The sequence below is a fragment of the Anguilla anguilla genome, chromosome 1, assembly GCF_013347855.1.
Source record: "Anguilla anguilla isolate fAngAng1 chromosome 1, fAngAng1.pri, whole genome shotgun sequence".
Lineage (NCBI taxonomy): Eukaryota > Metazoa > Chordata > Actinopteri > Anguilliformes > Anguillidae > Anguilla > Anguilla anguilla.
The window spans coordinates 2557252-2573226 of record NC_049201.1 but is presented as its reverse complement, the minus strand read 5'-3'; the positions used below and the strand labels follow the sequence as shown (position 1 = coordinate 2573226).

Genomic DNA, 15975 nt, shown 5'->3' with positions numbered 1-15975 from the left:
TTGCGGACATATTAAAGGGACATTTTGTAATGTTGTGTCATTTTGAGGTCTTACTTAAAGGGCACCCTTAAATATAAATAAATAATGTTCATCTGATTCACTTGAAAAAGAAAAAATACACACAAACACTTTAAAAAAAACATTAAAAAATTAATAAATGAGATTTTATTCATGCATGTCAACAAAAAACACATGGCAAAAGTAAGGTAATGAAGAACAGTACAATAAAACACACTACATATTTGCCCCACAACAAGCAATTGACTCATAAACATATATAGGCACAAGAAATAAGTATGGTAAGAAAGAAACAAACAAACAAAAAAGCATTTCTTTATTTTGTATACAACACCCAAGATTTCATTTCTTTGAGTTTCTTTAAACTAAATGTCTCAACAAAAAAATAAGATAAATGAAAATTTACTTTAATCTACATTTTTTTAAAAGTTTGGAAATAGAAAAAGTATACTGGTAATTCTAAAGCATAGATATATTTTTTGTATTGTGGTCATAGTTTATAACTGGTGTAGAACACTGAAGTCTGGTGTTCTGTGAATACTGACACTGTTTCCTCAGAGAAGATTTTATTTAACAGATTTTCTGGACTGCATGTGATGCGTAATACCTGTGTGCTCTTCTGTACTAGGCTAGTATAATTACCTATCTGTTTCATAATTCAATTTGGAAAAAAAAAAATGTACGTTTCATTTCCCACATTCTAGCCCGCATTTTGAACCTCTTGCATGTTCAGTACACTGAGGAGAGGGAACTCCTCCCAGAATACACTGCTCCCTCCCTGGCTTTGCATGCTCTCCCGAGCTCCTCCCCCCTCCTGGAAATGGAAGTTCTGATAGGACCTAGGGCTGGGGGACTCCTCCCCCAGCAGGGGCTGGGTGGAGTCTGACCGCAGGTAGACTGTAGTAGGGGGGTCGGCCTGGCTCAGGTAGGGGTTGGCGAAGACAACGGTGGCGTAGGGAACCACTTCCTTGGCCGGCTCGGCACCGCCGGAGACGTCCTTGAGGGATTCTCCAAGGTCGCTGGGGTCACCTCCCTGCAGCCAGAGGTCGTCCATGGTGGGACCCACACTCTCGCCCTTCTCCAGCTGCCCCTCAGGCACGTCCAGCAGGCTGAACCAGGACAGGTGGACAGGCACCGGGTCCTGGATGTCCTTCATGTTCTGGAAAACTGGGTAGTCCTTGAAAAGAAGAAATACTAGAATTTAGTCATGGTCGCGTGATATTATGGGAAGACATAAGGCACTTTGAGATGGATGGCATCAGTTCGGAGCAGTAATGGCCATTCGAAAAAAAAAAAAAGAATAGTCTGTTTAATTTCAAATCCAGGATGCTGTCACAATACTTGTGTTGTGTCACTGCCCCAATACTTCTGCATTTCACTGTACACAAGGCTACTTTCCCGTTTTGATATTACTTTGGTACCTGTTGGAAAACTGAACATACGGGGAATAACTCGGTGACCTCTGTGCCCAGTGAACTGAGTGACCTCTGAACTCTGATTGTCTGCTGATGCCGGATGTCCAATCACAGGGTGACTTAATGAAAGTATACGCCTGCTGATGCCGGATGTCCAATCACAGGGTGACTTACTGGAAGCGTGTCCCCCTCGGTCCAGGTTTTTATGCTGCTGTTGGCGGGATCGGGAATCATGGGCCAAAAGTGCGTCTTCAGACTAGAGAGAGAGAAAGTGGGGGGGGGGGGGGGGTGAGTGAGAGGAAGAGAGAAAAAGAGAGAGAGGGAGAGAGAGAAAGAGAGAGGGAGAGAGAGAGAGAAGAAGAGGGACAGAGAGGCAGAGAGGGAGAGAGAGGGCAGAGAGAGAGAGAGAGAGGGGAGGGAGAGGGACAGAGGGAGAGAGAGAGAGAGAATGTCAGCACATTACCCATGAGTCTGTGCAGTAGCGGGAAAGTGAGGTGCAGAGGAAGTGCGATGTTGGACGGCTCACCTGTCATGCTTGCTGAAGCAGGTAAAGCAGGCGACTATAAAACACACCATCAGAACCACACAGGTCAGCACCACTATGAACACGTCACTCCAGGCATCTGAAAGCATTGCACAGTAAATATTAAACACATCACACTACCAAAAACTGAATTAGCTTATCCTGGTGTGAGCTCTTATACCCAATCTGCCATTTTAGTGAGGGTGTGAGCCAGGGGTCATCAACTACTGCTGGCTGGGGGCCAGATTCTCTTTACAAATTCTGCATTCAGGCCAAACACGTTCCACAAATGAGTCATATAACAATGCATGCATTACATGTACTGTACATGTATGCAAACAAAGGGGATGCCTTCTTACAATACGTGCTGTAGCCATTTCACTAACCACGCACTTCCTTAGTTCACACGTTCACCAAAGATGGCGCTCTATACAGATTCAAAGTAATAACAGGTGCACACCTGTGTGTGGAGAGTGCCTGATTGGGAGGAAGCACACAGTTTTCCACCATGGAGTCCCTGTGTGTGTGTGTGTGTGTGTCTGAGTGCACTTGATAGGATGTTTGGGACACTGTTCTCAATTAAGCAGCCCAGCTGGCTTATAGGCAATTAATAGCAGCACAGGAAAACTCAACTACAATACGTAAATAGCTACTAATTGTTGTGATTCTCTCACGAGTGGGAGGTATGCTGGTTCTGGAGACTCAGATTCAGACACAGCTGGCCTTGCTGAATAGCCCTAACGTTCACTGCTGTTTGACTGCCGCTCTACCTGTCAGATACTAAGCTCCACTGTTGTTTCTACAGCCATTTTAAGTGCGCTTACTGCAAGTCACTGCGGTATAAATGTGTCAGCTAGACGGTTCCATTGTAGCTATGAAAGGGTGTAAGAGGTGTGTTTACCTGGAGGTCCCGTCTTCAGGGTGACGATGGTCCCGTTCACCGTGCCCCCCTCTGTGCTTGCCGAAATAAAGGCCTTGTATAAGGACACGGGCTTCAGATTGGTCAGAATCACGCTCCTCTCTGTCGGCTTGAAGCGAACAACTACGGGACAGGAAAAGGAAGTTAGTCGTGGGCTGATGTGATTGGTCAGAAAACAGCGGATATGTGATTGGTCACATAGGGGGAAAGTGGGCGGGTGTATCGCGTTGCACTGCTGTCTCCAGGTGTATAACCCAAGGCGCACACAGGTACACAGGTACACCTGGGACAGTCTGGCCACGCCCAGTTTTACCTACCTCCGGGTCTTCCCGCCTCATCCCAGTAGTAGATGACGTAGTTCTGGATGATTCCGTTCCTTTGGTCCAGTGGAATGTCGTCCCAGGTGAGCTTGGCGCGGGAGTGGTAGATCTCCCCTACTCTCATACTGGGGGCTGCGGATGGAGCTGTTACAGCAAACCCAGAGTTTGTGTTTTTAGACGCAAAGCACTCCATAGACCTGGCTTGTAAGTAACAAACTCACTAACTCACTGGCTCAAGCACGCACACACTCAGTTACTCACTCGCTCACACACTCACTCACTCATTCATGCACTCTTTCACTCACTCGCTGATTCATGCACTCTTTCACACCCTATTGGCTATCAAGGCAACCATGCAAGGCACCACTGCCTTGATCACCAATGGGGTGTGAACAGGTGAACGAGAGCCATTCATCGCAAAGCGTTTGAGCAGCTGTTGTTGGCAAATGTGCTATATAAACGCAGCCCATTGACCATTTTAAAATCACCAATAATCCATCAACTGCAAGCCAATCGCCGTCAACCAGGAAAGGTTATTCCATTAACATTAACTGCAACCCGTTTTTTGAGCACTAGATGGCAGCATTGCGCCGGCTTTGTGATGACACTGCCGCAACACTTGTGTCACGTCCCCAGAATAACGAACTTGAGTTTGACTCTGCGGTAAGCCAGCCACATCTCTCCTCTGTCTCCCCCTCTGTTTCCCCCTCTGTTTCCCCCTCTCTTCCCCCCTCTCTTTCCCCTCTCTGTTTCCCCCTCTCTTTACCCCCTCGCTGCTGCGCGGGTTAGCGGGTACCAGGACGCGCGTGCGCCACACCCACCTTTCTGCAGGGAGTAGCCGTGTGCGGTGCGCGGGAGGCCAGTCCCGTTGTGGTACCTGGGGTACACCGAGAAGGAGTAGGGTCTGTACGGCTCCACACCGGCTGGGAACACACATCAGGGAGCCACGTGGGAGGGGGTCTCATTAATGCCACACGTCCATGTTTTTCATGCATTAAAAAATAATAATTTTTTGGGTTTACCTAATAAAATTATGGACAGTGGTTGCACAAAGTATTATTATTTCAGTTGATAGTGCAGGACATAAATAAGGGGTTTTCAACAGGCTTTGATCCAGGGACCCCCACCCAGACTCAAAGGCATCCTGGGGACCCCCATCATAAGTTTAAAAGGCCTATATTAAAATTGGGGTGATGTGCAGAACTGGGGCGGTACCTGAGATCAGAGCCACGGTCTCGTTTGGGCCCAGCAGGAGGAAGGACAGGAAACTGGGGTCCGTCTGGAGCTGGGGGCCCCACTCCACCACGTAGCCCACGGCGACGGGCGAGACCGGGCGGGTCCAGGCGACCTGCAGACTCGTGTTCCCCGCGGAGGAGACGGTGACGTCAGAGACGGGCTGCATACCTGGGGGGGGGAGAGAGAGTGTGGCTGTACAAGCGTGCACACAAACACACACACATACACACGTGCACACACACACACACACCCATACATGTGCACACACACACAAGCACCCACACACACACTCACACACGTGCACACACACACACCCATACATGTGCACACACACAAACACACACACACACACACACACAGTGCTAAGCAGGTGAAGTGATGTGGGTCATACCCCAGTGCTTGTAAACACGCACTGCAGTGGGGCTGGACTCTCCTGCAGAGTTGCAGGCAGAGATGTACACGATCCGGGTGTATTTAGGGAGGATGGCCACACAGTGGCGCTGCTGAGTCCTGCACACGGTCTTCAGCCATCCTCGGCTGGGGGTGGAGCTCTGCAGGAACACGTGGAAAGACACGTTCCTCCCATTGGCTCGGAACTGGTCCGAGGGCTGTGATTGGATGAAAAACACACAACGGGAGAAGAGTTTAGCGAACAGATAAAATGTATTCAATTACAGACCATTTGGAAAAAAAAAAAACAAGAAATGCACCCATGCAATGGAAACGTCTTCGCAAACAATGAAAAGTTCAGCAGCGGTTCAGCTGCTGCCGTTTAACTGTGGTGCTGATTTTTCTGTGTGAAACATCTTTTTGTTAATCTCGTGGCCACCAAACTCACAACATTGTGTAAGAATAACACAAAATGTAGGGGAAACGTTTTATGAATGCATGTATAAATGCAGCTAACTTGTATAAAGGGCTATCACTCCAGAAGTCCAAAAATCTATGGAATTGAATTTTTTTAATGTGCTTTAATAAACACAGGGCAGAATGTGACATTATCATGGGGCAGCAGGGTAGATTAATTAGCCCCACCTTCCAAAGGAGCTGCACGGAGAGCTTTGCCTCTGACTCCTGCAGCACCTTCAGCCACACCTTCAGCCTGCCGGTCGGAGCTGAAAGAAAAGGGGAGGGGCCTTGTGAATCACATGACACGCAGTCCCGATCATCGATTGGAGCAGAGCATTCCGCGGTACGGTCACGGCAGGTCGCCATGGCGACCGTGACTACACACAACCCAATGCGGAGCTGAAAAAATAAAATAAAATTGGCCGAATTATGAGAACCTCTTCATGTGCTCATGTGCACCCTCGTGAATCAACTCAAGGGGTGTGACAAGGGTGGGGCAGGAATTGGGCACAATGGGGGTGGGGGTCGAGGGGAAAAACGAAGGCGATCTGCGGCTCGTTTCTACAGCTAACTCTGCGCCTGAAATAAATGTTATAGCGCTAGTGCTGTGTTTCAGCCGCGCTAAATGCACTTATATGTAAGTTACTCCGGATAAGAGTGCCAGCTGAAGGGCTTCCTGTAAAATGCTGAAATGCAAGACGTCTGAAACGTAAGCGATTGCCGATGGGCGGAGCTCGGCGTAGCAGCGTACCCTTCTCCCCGATGCTTCCTGTTCGGCTGTTCCCCCACTCGCTCCAGGGTCCTAGGCCGTACCGCACCCTCATCTGGACCCGGTAGTCCGTCCCATGCAGCAGGCCACTCAGCTGCAGCGCCCCCAGCTGGTCTTCCTTGGTAATGTGCTTCTGCAGGACAAGAGACAGCACAATGTAGCACCAATCGGCATCTGAACCCTGGAGACATAGTCGATCAAGACTACAGAGCACACTTGGTCCCTAGGCATTTTACTGTGTAACACAATGGTTAGGGTAACTGTGAGGTTGCAGGTTTGACTCCCAGGTGGGGCAAAGCTGTCCTACTCTTCAGCAGGGTACTTAACCTGAAATTCTTCAATAAATGTTATGTTTCTCCGGATAAGTGTTGACTAAATGGCTAAAATGTAAGGTAATATAAAATGTGCTGTAAACTGTTGTAATAAATGTGTAGTAAATAGACAATAAACAGGGGGCAATATCAGTTCTTTAGTATGTTGTAACCATTTTGGTCAGGAACTGACCAGATTGTATTAAAAAAAAAAAACAAACATCAGTTTTTAATGTGCGAAGTGTATGTTTTTAATTCGTTTCTATATTAATTCTCGCACAAGTCTGTGAAGAGTTTGAAAAAAAAAACAAACTCAGAAGTAAATGTTGTGACAGTTTTCATCTCTGTGGTGGAAGCTGGGAAGCAGTTTAGTTCTGTGGGAAATATTGTTAAATTGTTAGATATCGGTAAACGTGTGTTTGTGCGGTAAACGTGTGTTTGTGCGGTAAATGTGTGTTTGTGCGGTAAATGTGTGTTTGTGCGGTAAACGTGAGTTTGTGCGGCAAATGTGTGTTTGTGCGGTAAATGTGAGTTTGTGCAGTAAACGTGTGTTTGTGCAGTAAACGTGTGTTTGTGCGGTAAGCGTGAGTTTGTGTGGCAAATGTTTGTTTGTGCGGTAAACGTGAGTTTGTGCGGTAAGCGTGTGTTTGTGCGGTAAGCGTGAGTTTGTGCGGTAAACGTGTGTTTGTGCGGTAAACATGAGTTTGTGCGGTAAACGTGTGTTTGTGCGATAAACGTGTGTTTGTGTGGTAAGCGTGAGTTTGTGTGGTAAACGTGAGTTTGTGCGGTAAACGTGAGTTTGTGCGGTAAACGTGAGTTTGTGCGGTAAACGTAAGTTTGTGCGGTAAACGATGGGAAACGCGCTCCTACCGTTACGGTGGTCCACGCCTCTCCGTCCGCCGTTCTGAAGCGCGCCTGGACCGCCAGGTTCGTCCTGACCCAGGCCTGCTGCTCCGAGAGCCGCCAGCGCAGGCTCAGGCAGCCGTACGCGTGCGGCTCCGCCCTCACGTCCTCCAGCACCGGGGGGTCCAACTTCGCTGAAACAGAAACAGGAAATAAAAAAAACACGCGATGATGAGATCGGGCCGTTCGCCACCGCTACGGCTGTCACTGGCACACAGACTAGCACAGGGGTCTAAAACCCTGGCCCCGGAGAGCCGCAGGGTCTGCTGGGGTCCCCAGCCCTGGTCCCGGAGAGCCACAGGGTCTGCTGGGGTCCCCAGCCCTGGTCCCGGAGAGCCACAGGGTCTGCTGGGGTCCCCAGCCCTGGTCCCGGAGAGCCACAGGGTCTGCTGGGGTCCCCAGCCCTGGTCCCGGAGAGCCGCAGGGTCTGCTGGGGTCCCCAGCCCTGGTCCCCCACTTTAGTCTCCTTTAAAATACAGTACAGTGCAATCTAACTGCGACTTTATTCACCGCTTAGTGGTGAACTGCATTCTGGAAAGTGAAGAGTACAAAGACATTCACAGAACATAAATTAAGTGCATTCACGCAACATTCACGTTAAATACGCATATCTCTGATACAATTAGGACAGAACGGGAGAGATCACATTCTAATGACGAGATCACATTCTAATGACGTTCCCGTGGGAATTTCAGGACTGCTTGCTCAGATCCGGAAAAAAGCTGGGAAAAAAGGAATTATGGAAGGAGACCAGGATCGCTTCTTTAATAAATGAAAGGTTTCTTCCCCCTTTGCGTGTATCCAAGGCGTCGGAAAAGAGCATCCAGAAAGAAGCTGTTCAGACTGAGGAATTATAATGCGACTACTACAGTGCGAATTACTGCAGAGTGCATCTGCGAAATCTGCTAAGGGGTTGCTCAGTGAGATACTCAGTTAATTAAACTCTAAAAGAGTTCACATAAGTCAAAAAAGTAATAACGTTTACTCTACCAGAAGAAAAAAGCACAACTATAATTACGTACAAATACACAGTTAATTTATATGGCCAATTATGCACCACTGCCATTACAATGTTTAGCCACTTAAGCACTAAATACATAATTTTGTTTTGTAATTTCTTGTTTTTTCATTTTTTTTATTTGTTTACTTTAACAGCTCAGTTTTTAAGTTTTTTTTTTTTTTTTACCTGACTCCACGGGCTCCAGGAACAGAGGTTCTGATGACACTGTTCCCAGTGCATTCTGGGCCGTCACAGATATCCTCATTCTAGTGTAGAGGATGAAGCCTTCGCGCGGAATGATGCAGGAATGCCGTCCCACAGGCAGCGGATAGGCTCGGACGCTACTCCGTGTTTGGGAATGTCTGGGGAAAAAACCAGGGAGAGAAAGGAGATGCAGGACCCCGAGGGGAATCCGGTCCCCTCGCCAACGGGTCACCCGCGCCGGGCACAACCTGCCCCGGGTCCAGGGGTGTCGTGTAATTAATCTACAGTCTCATAAAAAAATGGCGGAACAGAGGAAGGGGCGGGGCTTGGGGGACAGGAAGAGAGTACGTGTGTGAAGGGCGGAGTTTACTTGGGAAGAATTTCTCTACCAGTCTGTGACACACATCACGGACACACGGCCATTAAGGGTTCACCTGCAGGGTCAATGGTACTGGCCTGGTTATGAGCTAATACCAGACCATGGAGCTCATGCACTCACAGCACCAGGACCGTAAAAAAGGCAGTCCTGGGACCTGTACTGTAAAAGGATTAACTACCCAGCAGTCCTGGGACCTGTACTGTAAAAGGATTAACTACCCAGCAGTCCTGGGACCTGTACTGTAAAAGGATTAACTACCCAGCAGTCCTGGGACCTGTACTGTAAAAGGATTAACTACCCAGCAGTCCTGGGACCTGTACTGTAAAAGGATTAACTACCCAGCAGTCCTGGGACCTGTACTGTAAAAGGATTAACTACCCAGCCGTCCTGGGACCTGTACTGTAAAAGGATTAACTACCCAGCAGTCCTGGGACCTGTACTGTAAAAGGATTAACTACCCAGCAGTCCTGGGACCTGTACTGTAAAAGGATTAACTACCCAGCAGTCCTGGGACCTGTACTGTAAAAGGATTAACTACCCAGCAGTCCTGGGACCTGTACTGTAAAAGGATTAACTACCCAGCGGTCCTGTGTGTGGTCTGGTGGCAGACTACCTTTTCTCCGGGTGCAGGGTGTAGTGTGTTTACCTTATCTCTGTGTGCAGGGTGTAGTTTGTTGGGAGGTGGGTTTCTGCTCCTGTGTCCCACTTGCAGGTGAGGGTGTAAGGCCTGGTCAGGTTAGTCAGGCAGGTCAGGTTCTGTGGGGCGGATGGTGGGTCTACACACACACACACACACACACACACACACAAACACACACACACAGTGAATTAATGTGGCCATCCAAGTCGTAACAACAGCCACGCAAAAAAAAAAAAAATCTCACTACAATCTATACAAACAGGAAACATACTAGTAAACACACTAAAATAGACAACCACACAAGGTACACATTCTGGCAATCACACAAATGCACGGATAAACACACCTATACATGCACGGACATGCATACGCACACACAAATAGACCAGGTTTAGGGACCCCAATGGACCCTGTGTGCTCTCTAAATGAACTGTATCTCATTACATTACATTACAGGCATTTAGAATATGCTCTTACCCAGAGCAACTTACACAACTTTGACATAGCATTTACATTGCATCCATTTATACAGCTGAATATATACTGAAGCAATGCAGGTTAAGTTCCTTGCTCAACGGTACAACAGGAATCGAACCCGTGACCGTTAGGTTACAATACCAGTTCCTTACACATTATACTACACTGCAACCCACATACCCCTCACTCACATCCCCTCACCCACATCCTCCTCACCCACTTCCACCTCACCCACATCCCCAACATCCACTTCCCCCTCAACCCCACCCCCTCACCCACATCCTCCTCATCCACTTCCCCAACTCATATATCCTCCTCACCCACATCCCCAACATCCACTTCCCCCTCAACCCCACCCCCTCACCCACATCCTCCTCATCCACTTCCCCCACTCACATATCCTCCTCACCCACATCCCCAACATCCACTTCCCCCTCAACCCCACCCCCTCACCCACATCCTCCCCATCCACTTCCCCCTCAACTCCACCCCCTCACTCACACCCCCCCATCCACATCTCCCTCACCCACATCCTCCTCACCTACTTCCCCCCCCACCCACACCCCCCCACTCACATCCCCCTCGGATAGTCATGCCCGTGGCGATCTGGCACACCCCCTCTCGGCACACAGAGCACTCCAGCACACCCTGGCTGTCCGAGAAGCCGGGCACGGTGACCGCGGAGATCCTGCTGCTCTGATTGGCCGGAGGCAGCCCGGCGAGGATTTGCGTGTTCAGGTGCCACTCGATGTGGAAGTTCCGCCACTGAACCAACGGACAGCTCTCTGAGACAAGACAGGAGGCGTTGAAGGGGGACCCCAAAACCACCACTGGCGGCTGGACCTGTATCTCAGCACAGGGGCTACCTCTCGCCACTGTGGGGTCACAAGAAGGCAAAACAGGTTTTTTGGGGGGGGTTTTTTGCATTCATAAATGGGACTGACACAGCGAAAGACAAAAAAAATGGTTCGATTTACAATGACTCCATTGAATGTTTAATGAGATGAGCTACCCTTTTTTTCCCCTCAAGTTTTCCAGCATGACGGAGAGCTTCTCCCGTAAACAGAAAGCAATTAAACTTTTCTTTGTTGTGAGAATGTGCTCCTGTCCTCCCCCTCCCCCGGTCATACCTCCACCCTAACATACCGCCAGTCACCCATTATGTACAAACGTCCTCCAGTATGAACCCGCTGTATTTCTGTCCAACTTTAACGCGTGCCGCTGTCCATGTAAATGGCTTCCGGGCGGCTCGTCCAGCGTGAGGCGCTGTTTCAGCCCGTGGACGGGCACCACGGTTGGACACAGAACCCAGACCGTGCCAGTGCCAACCGTTACCCCCCCCCCCCCCCCCCGCAGGGTAAATCATAACTGGCATCGCCCGGGTAACGGGAGCGCTTCAAAGGGCCCGGAACGATGTGACGTCTGGCTGCTCACCGGCGCCCCCTGCTGGCCCCCTGCCCGGTGAGCGGCACAGGGTGCGAGTTCCGCCGAGTTCCGTGTTCCGTACGAGCGCCGCTCCCCCGTCACAGCGTAAGAAGGAAGGCCCTGTGATTCCCTAATTCTTGCGGCTGACGTCTCTCAGGTTTTGCGACATGTTTTTACTGACATGAACGTTACGACAGCAATACCGCAATATGCCAGCAACACGGGACAGCAAGTACAGTGACTGTAAACACACGTACTTCAAATTTTAAAAAAAACTATCACAGCGACGCTGTATTGGAGGACTGCGGACTTATACTGGTGACTGATGATCAGAAGAAAGCTGTTAAAACTGTGCCAAGCATGCCAAGGAGGTAAAACAAAAAAAAAAACAACACACAGAGCTTTAGAAAAGTAATCAGTCTACTTCCTTCTTTACAACAAGCCAATTGTCACACAGTTTCAAAACCCACGCCAGCCTCACATTGCGAAACTTCGACTAAGAAATCATGGACTCCGCCGTCTAGTTGACCATCTTGGCGAAATGCTGGTAATTGGATGTGTTTGTTTAAGGCAAACTGTAATACTCACAGTTTTCAGGTTGGATCGAAACCGCGAACAGCGTCGCGATTACAAACTTCCACAGCAATTCCATGGCGACAAGACCTGGAGAGCGACGTAAATACATGCATTATGAGGAAAATATCATCTCTGTACAAAAAAAAACGACTTAATCTGGCTCTCACTCGTCGCTTCCTTATGGCGTATCCCAAATTAACAACGAAATAAGATCGGAACAAAAAAAATATTGGAAGAAAACTGTTCATGAGATACATTTCTCTTGTTCAAACTGTTTTTATTTAATCTTGTCAATCTTAAAATGTCATTCACATAACAAGCAAAACAATGCAAACTAGACATTATTTTCCATTATTCCATTATTCCCATTCCATTCCATTAAGATTTCATTTTATTAGATGACATATATATATATTTTTTTGTGTGGAAAATATCAGTGAAAATACTGGCCAATAATTTCACTGTTAATACTACCACTACTTCTACTACTACTACTACTACTACTAATAATAATAATAAGTTGCTAACCTCAGTTATAAGTCACCCTTAAGTAGATATTGAGCTTCATATATGCAGTCCATTTTACTTCAGTTTGTTGCTCCTGAGTAATTCGTAGGTCAGGTCTGATCGTTGTACTTTCAGTAAATATCTGCTCCCGGAGTTACCATATCCACAGCCTTGCTGTTCTGATTGCTGTCCTGTCTTCCGTGGGCTGAACTGCTTCGGGGGGGGGGGGGGGGGGGGGGGGGGGGGGGGGGGGGGGGGGGTGTATCTGTTCCTGCAACACATATGACACAACTTCCTGAACAATTGTTGCCATGGAAACAAACCTTCTTCTCACAAACCCTAAATGACCAAACATTTAAAAAGTACCAGTAAAGTTACAAAAAAAAAAAAAAAGACTAAAAGACAATATGAAGTAATCAGATCAAGAATTAATTTACTAACTTAACAACCACCTATAAATCTGAGCTATTTTCCCCATTTTAATTAACACCTTCTCAATAAATAAATAAAGGAATAAAACTTCGGCCTACTCAACCACATTACATCAGGTGGATAATCAGTATTAAGTGATAGATTTTGGGGTTGGCACAGCCCTGATATTAGAAATTAAACTTAAAATCTTAAAATGATGTTTCATAAATATAAAACTCAGCTTAAGCATGTTTACCTCTTGACACATCCTGTGAATGCAAAAGCCAAAACAATAAATATTATACTTATGTGAGTAGGCCTTGCACTTAAAAGTTTTCTGAAAAGCATATTAAATTTATTTAGTTCACAGACAGTTTCCACTTTTTGGCTAATGCACTGCTAGCACGTTGCATTTTCTCTTTGTGAAAAATAATTTTTAATGAACTGAATAAATTGAATTTGAACTTAAAAAAAAAAAACAGTTTAAAATATTATTCATTGTTGGTGATTCAGTACGTTAAAAATAAATAATCACGCGGGGCCTTTATTTATCGAGTGCGTGGCAGTTCACACAGTAGCACCACAGGCCAAAACAGCAGGACGGACCCAAAACAGTTTATTATTCAGTCTAACCGCGGCTTTTCAACGTCACCGGCATGCTGTCACTCTAGTGAGATTTTCCAGCACTCTATTATTACACTTTTAGGAAACAAACCGAGATTTAACTCAGCTCTGGAAATCTGATGAATGAACAATACAGTGCATCAATATTACAAAGCCCAATGCTGTATTTGTCCCTTGTTATGAATATTAATCGTACGTTAACTGTGGCTCGAGGAGTCTACTCAGTTATTACAAACATTGCGCAAAGAGCGTTTAAATTCATGCGTGTCACCCAAGCTAAATTAAACAAGTTTAGCAGCGGCTGAATATTAAAGACAAGCTAAATTGTATTCATATGAACATGGTTCAGTGTACCATGACTTTATTTACAATATACATATGACGCATTTACTATCCATAGTATATCCAGACTGTACCACAACATACTCAAGTAAAATTAAGATAAAACAAATAGCACGTAATACTTACAACTTTGCCGATATCTCGGGTCAAATTAGCCAATGGTTCGCAGACATGGGCTCCCCATCTACCGCCTGGGACAAGAACGAATTAAATATGTACAGTGTTAAAATAAAACAACGGGTGTTCCTGCTATAACGTTGTTGTACAGTGATGGACGGTGAAAAACAGTAGTTGTCATGGAGGTTTTTTTCTCTTCCTCTTGCGTCCTGTCAAACTGTCTGGATATACAGACAGCCGCGTGCGCACGTGTTGCGTTATCTCCATCCCGGAGCGCACGAGAGACGTGGAAGGTCAGTGGCGGTTGCAAGGAGCTGCCAAACCGCGCGCTTGTGAAACCTCCGGCCCCTGCCTCGCGCTCCATGCCGGATCTCACGCGAACAACTCCATAACCGCTCACAGTTTTGATCACAAGCGTGTGTTTGCCAAAGCCACCACTGACAGACTGACAGAATTATTCACAAAGCATTTAAATCCCCATTTTCTTCATGATAACTCTGAGCTTGTTTGGAATGACAGCAGTTCTGTGATTGATTCGTTATTGAATTGTGTTTGAAACATTTTAACCCTGCAAAGTGTAAGATTACAAATATGTGATTAGAATGTTACTTAATCGAACATTCTGATGCTGATGTAACAATCACTTCTGGTAAACTGGTAATTGAAAGCACTGGTATTCCAGAACATTGATTTAATAAAACACCTACTCTTCAGAGGGTTAAAGCCGACCTCCACAATTCAATTCCCATACCTTTGTGGTTGTATGGGTGAAAGAAAAAATATTACACAGAGGACAACATCCGTGTTGTACATATGACAACAGTGCATTTCCATAGACTCCTTGCAAAAAGAAATCTATGCCATGTTACAAACAGATAATTAACCATTCGATTAACAACAACAACAGACCGGCCTGGGTCACCCACGCGCTCTCGATAATAAGGATGTCGCTACACCTGCTGCTGTGTCCGCGAGCGTGTGTGTGTCTGTTTTTTTTTTTTGGGGGGGGGGGGGGGGGGGGGGGGGGGGCGGGGGGTTAAATGGGCCAATCTTGCCCTACCTCTGCTCCTAGAGATTAATCTCGTATAATAATCCTACATTAAGCGCATATTTATTTGGGGTTTCTCCATAAAACAGAAAGCCAGAGACGGCGGAGACTCATCGATATTGGAGAGGCGCTCTCGCTTTGGTTGTAATCCAGCGCGCGTTTGCAGGGTAGGCTCAAGAAAGGGCCATTCAACGTGCCCTCAATGCGCGGCGCTTATCTGTCCCGTGCACAAAGGCCGTCCACGCGCTGAGCTCCTATTCGGAATTCCGGCTTGTTCGTGGAAGGCTAATTGCCCGCGGTTGCAAAATGCGCTTTACTGCCTGTAAAATTGCTTTGGAAAGAGCGGGTGAAAGAACCGTTGTTAAGGCAATTTATTATTTTCATTCATTTGCTTATTTATTTTATTTATCATATATATTTTTATATAGCCTACGGTTTCCGCTCCAGCAGCATTATGATTTAATGTGCTTGTAAACATAATAATTGAAACTGCCGCCATTTTCTCATATTCGCGCAAAGCCACAGTTTAGGCAGAAAGATCATATTTGTTTTCCGAGGTAAACACGCATTGACTAAGAAAAATAATGAAATCACAACGAAAATGAAACGTGCGGGAGTTTTTAAAAGGCCAGCGGCAGTACCAAAAGCGCATAACACCCACTTATAAAGAGAGCCCAACACATCAGCAGGATTTTCAGACTGGTCGCTGCCGACATGCTCCCTATTTCTGCCATGGTATAATATGCAAGGACCATTAATGGGGTAATGCATCTGAAAAATAGAAACTCCAATGCATTTTTATGATGATATGTATTCATCATCTTTAAAAAATAATAATATTAATGAATTCTAACATGGCTTGCCATATCTGTTTAGTAGCTTACAACATTCATCACGTTATAAACGGTAGCATGGCACACGTTCATGTTGCTCTTATGAATTATTGTCATACACCATGCATA

At 46.7% G+C, this 15975-nt stretch overlaps 1 protein-coding gene across 1 annotated transcript; it reads right to left on the bottom strand.

Moving 5' to 3' along the window:
• Positions 1-137: 137 nt before the first annotated feature.
• Positions 138-12698, bottom strand: csf3r (colony stimulating factor 3 receptor (granulocyte)). The gene is made up of 16 exons (XM_035387583.1): positions 12493-12698; positions 11977-12051; positions 10539-10838; positions 9493-9622; positions 8450-8625; positions 7231-7397; positions 6032-6182; positions 5467-5546; positions 4823-5039; positions 4411-4599; positions 4017-4118; positions 3193-3339; positions 2858-2998; positions 1960-2056; positions 1608-1689; positions 138-1195 (listed from the first exon to the last, which is right to left on the bottom strand). The coding sequence occupies exons 2-16, from the start codon at positions 12038-12040 to the stop codon at positions 719-721; spliced, it is 2520 nt and encodes an 839-aa protein (XP_035243474.1). The 5' UTR covers positions 12041-12051; positions 12493-12698; the 3' UTR covers positions 138-718.
• Between the last annotated feature and the right edge of the window lie 3277 nt (positions 12699-15975).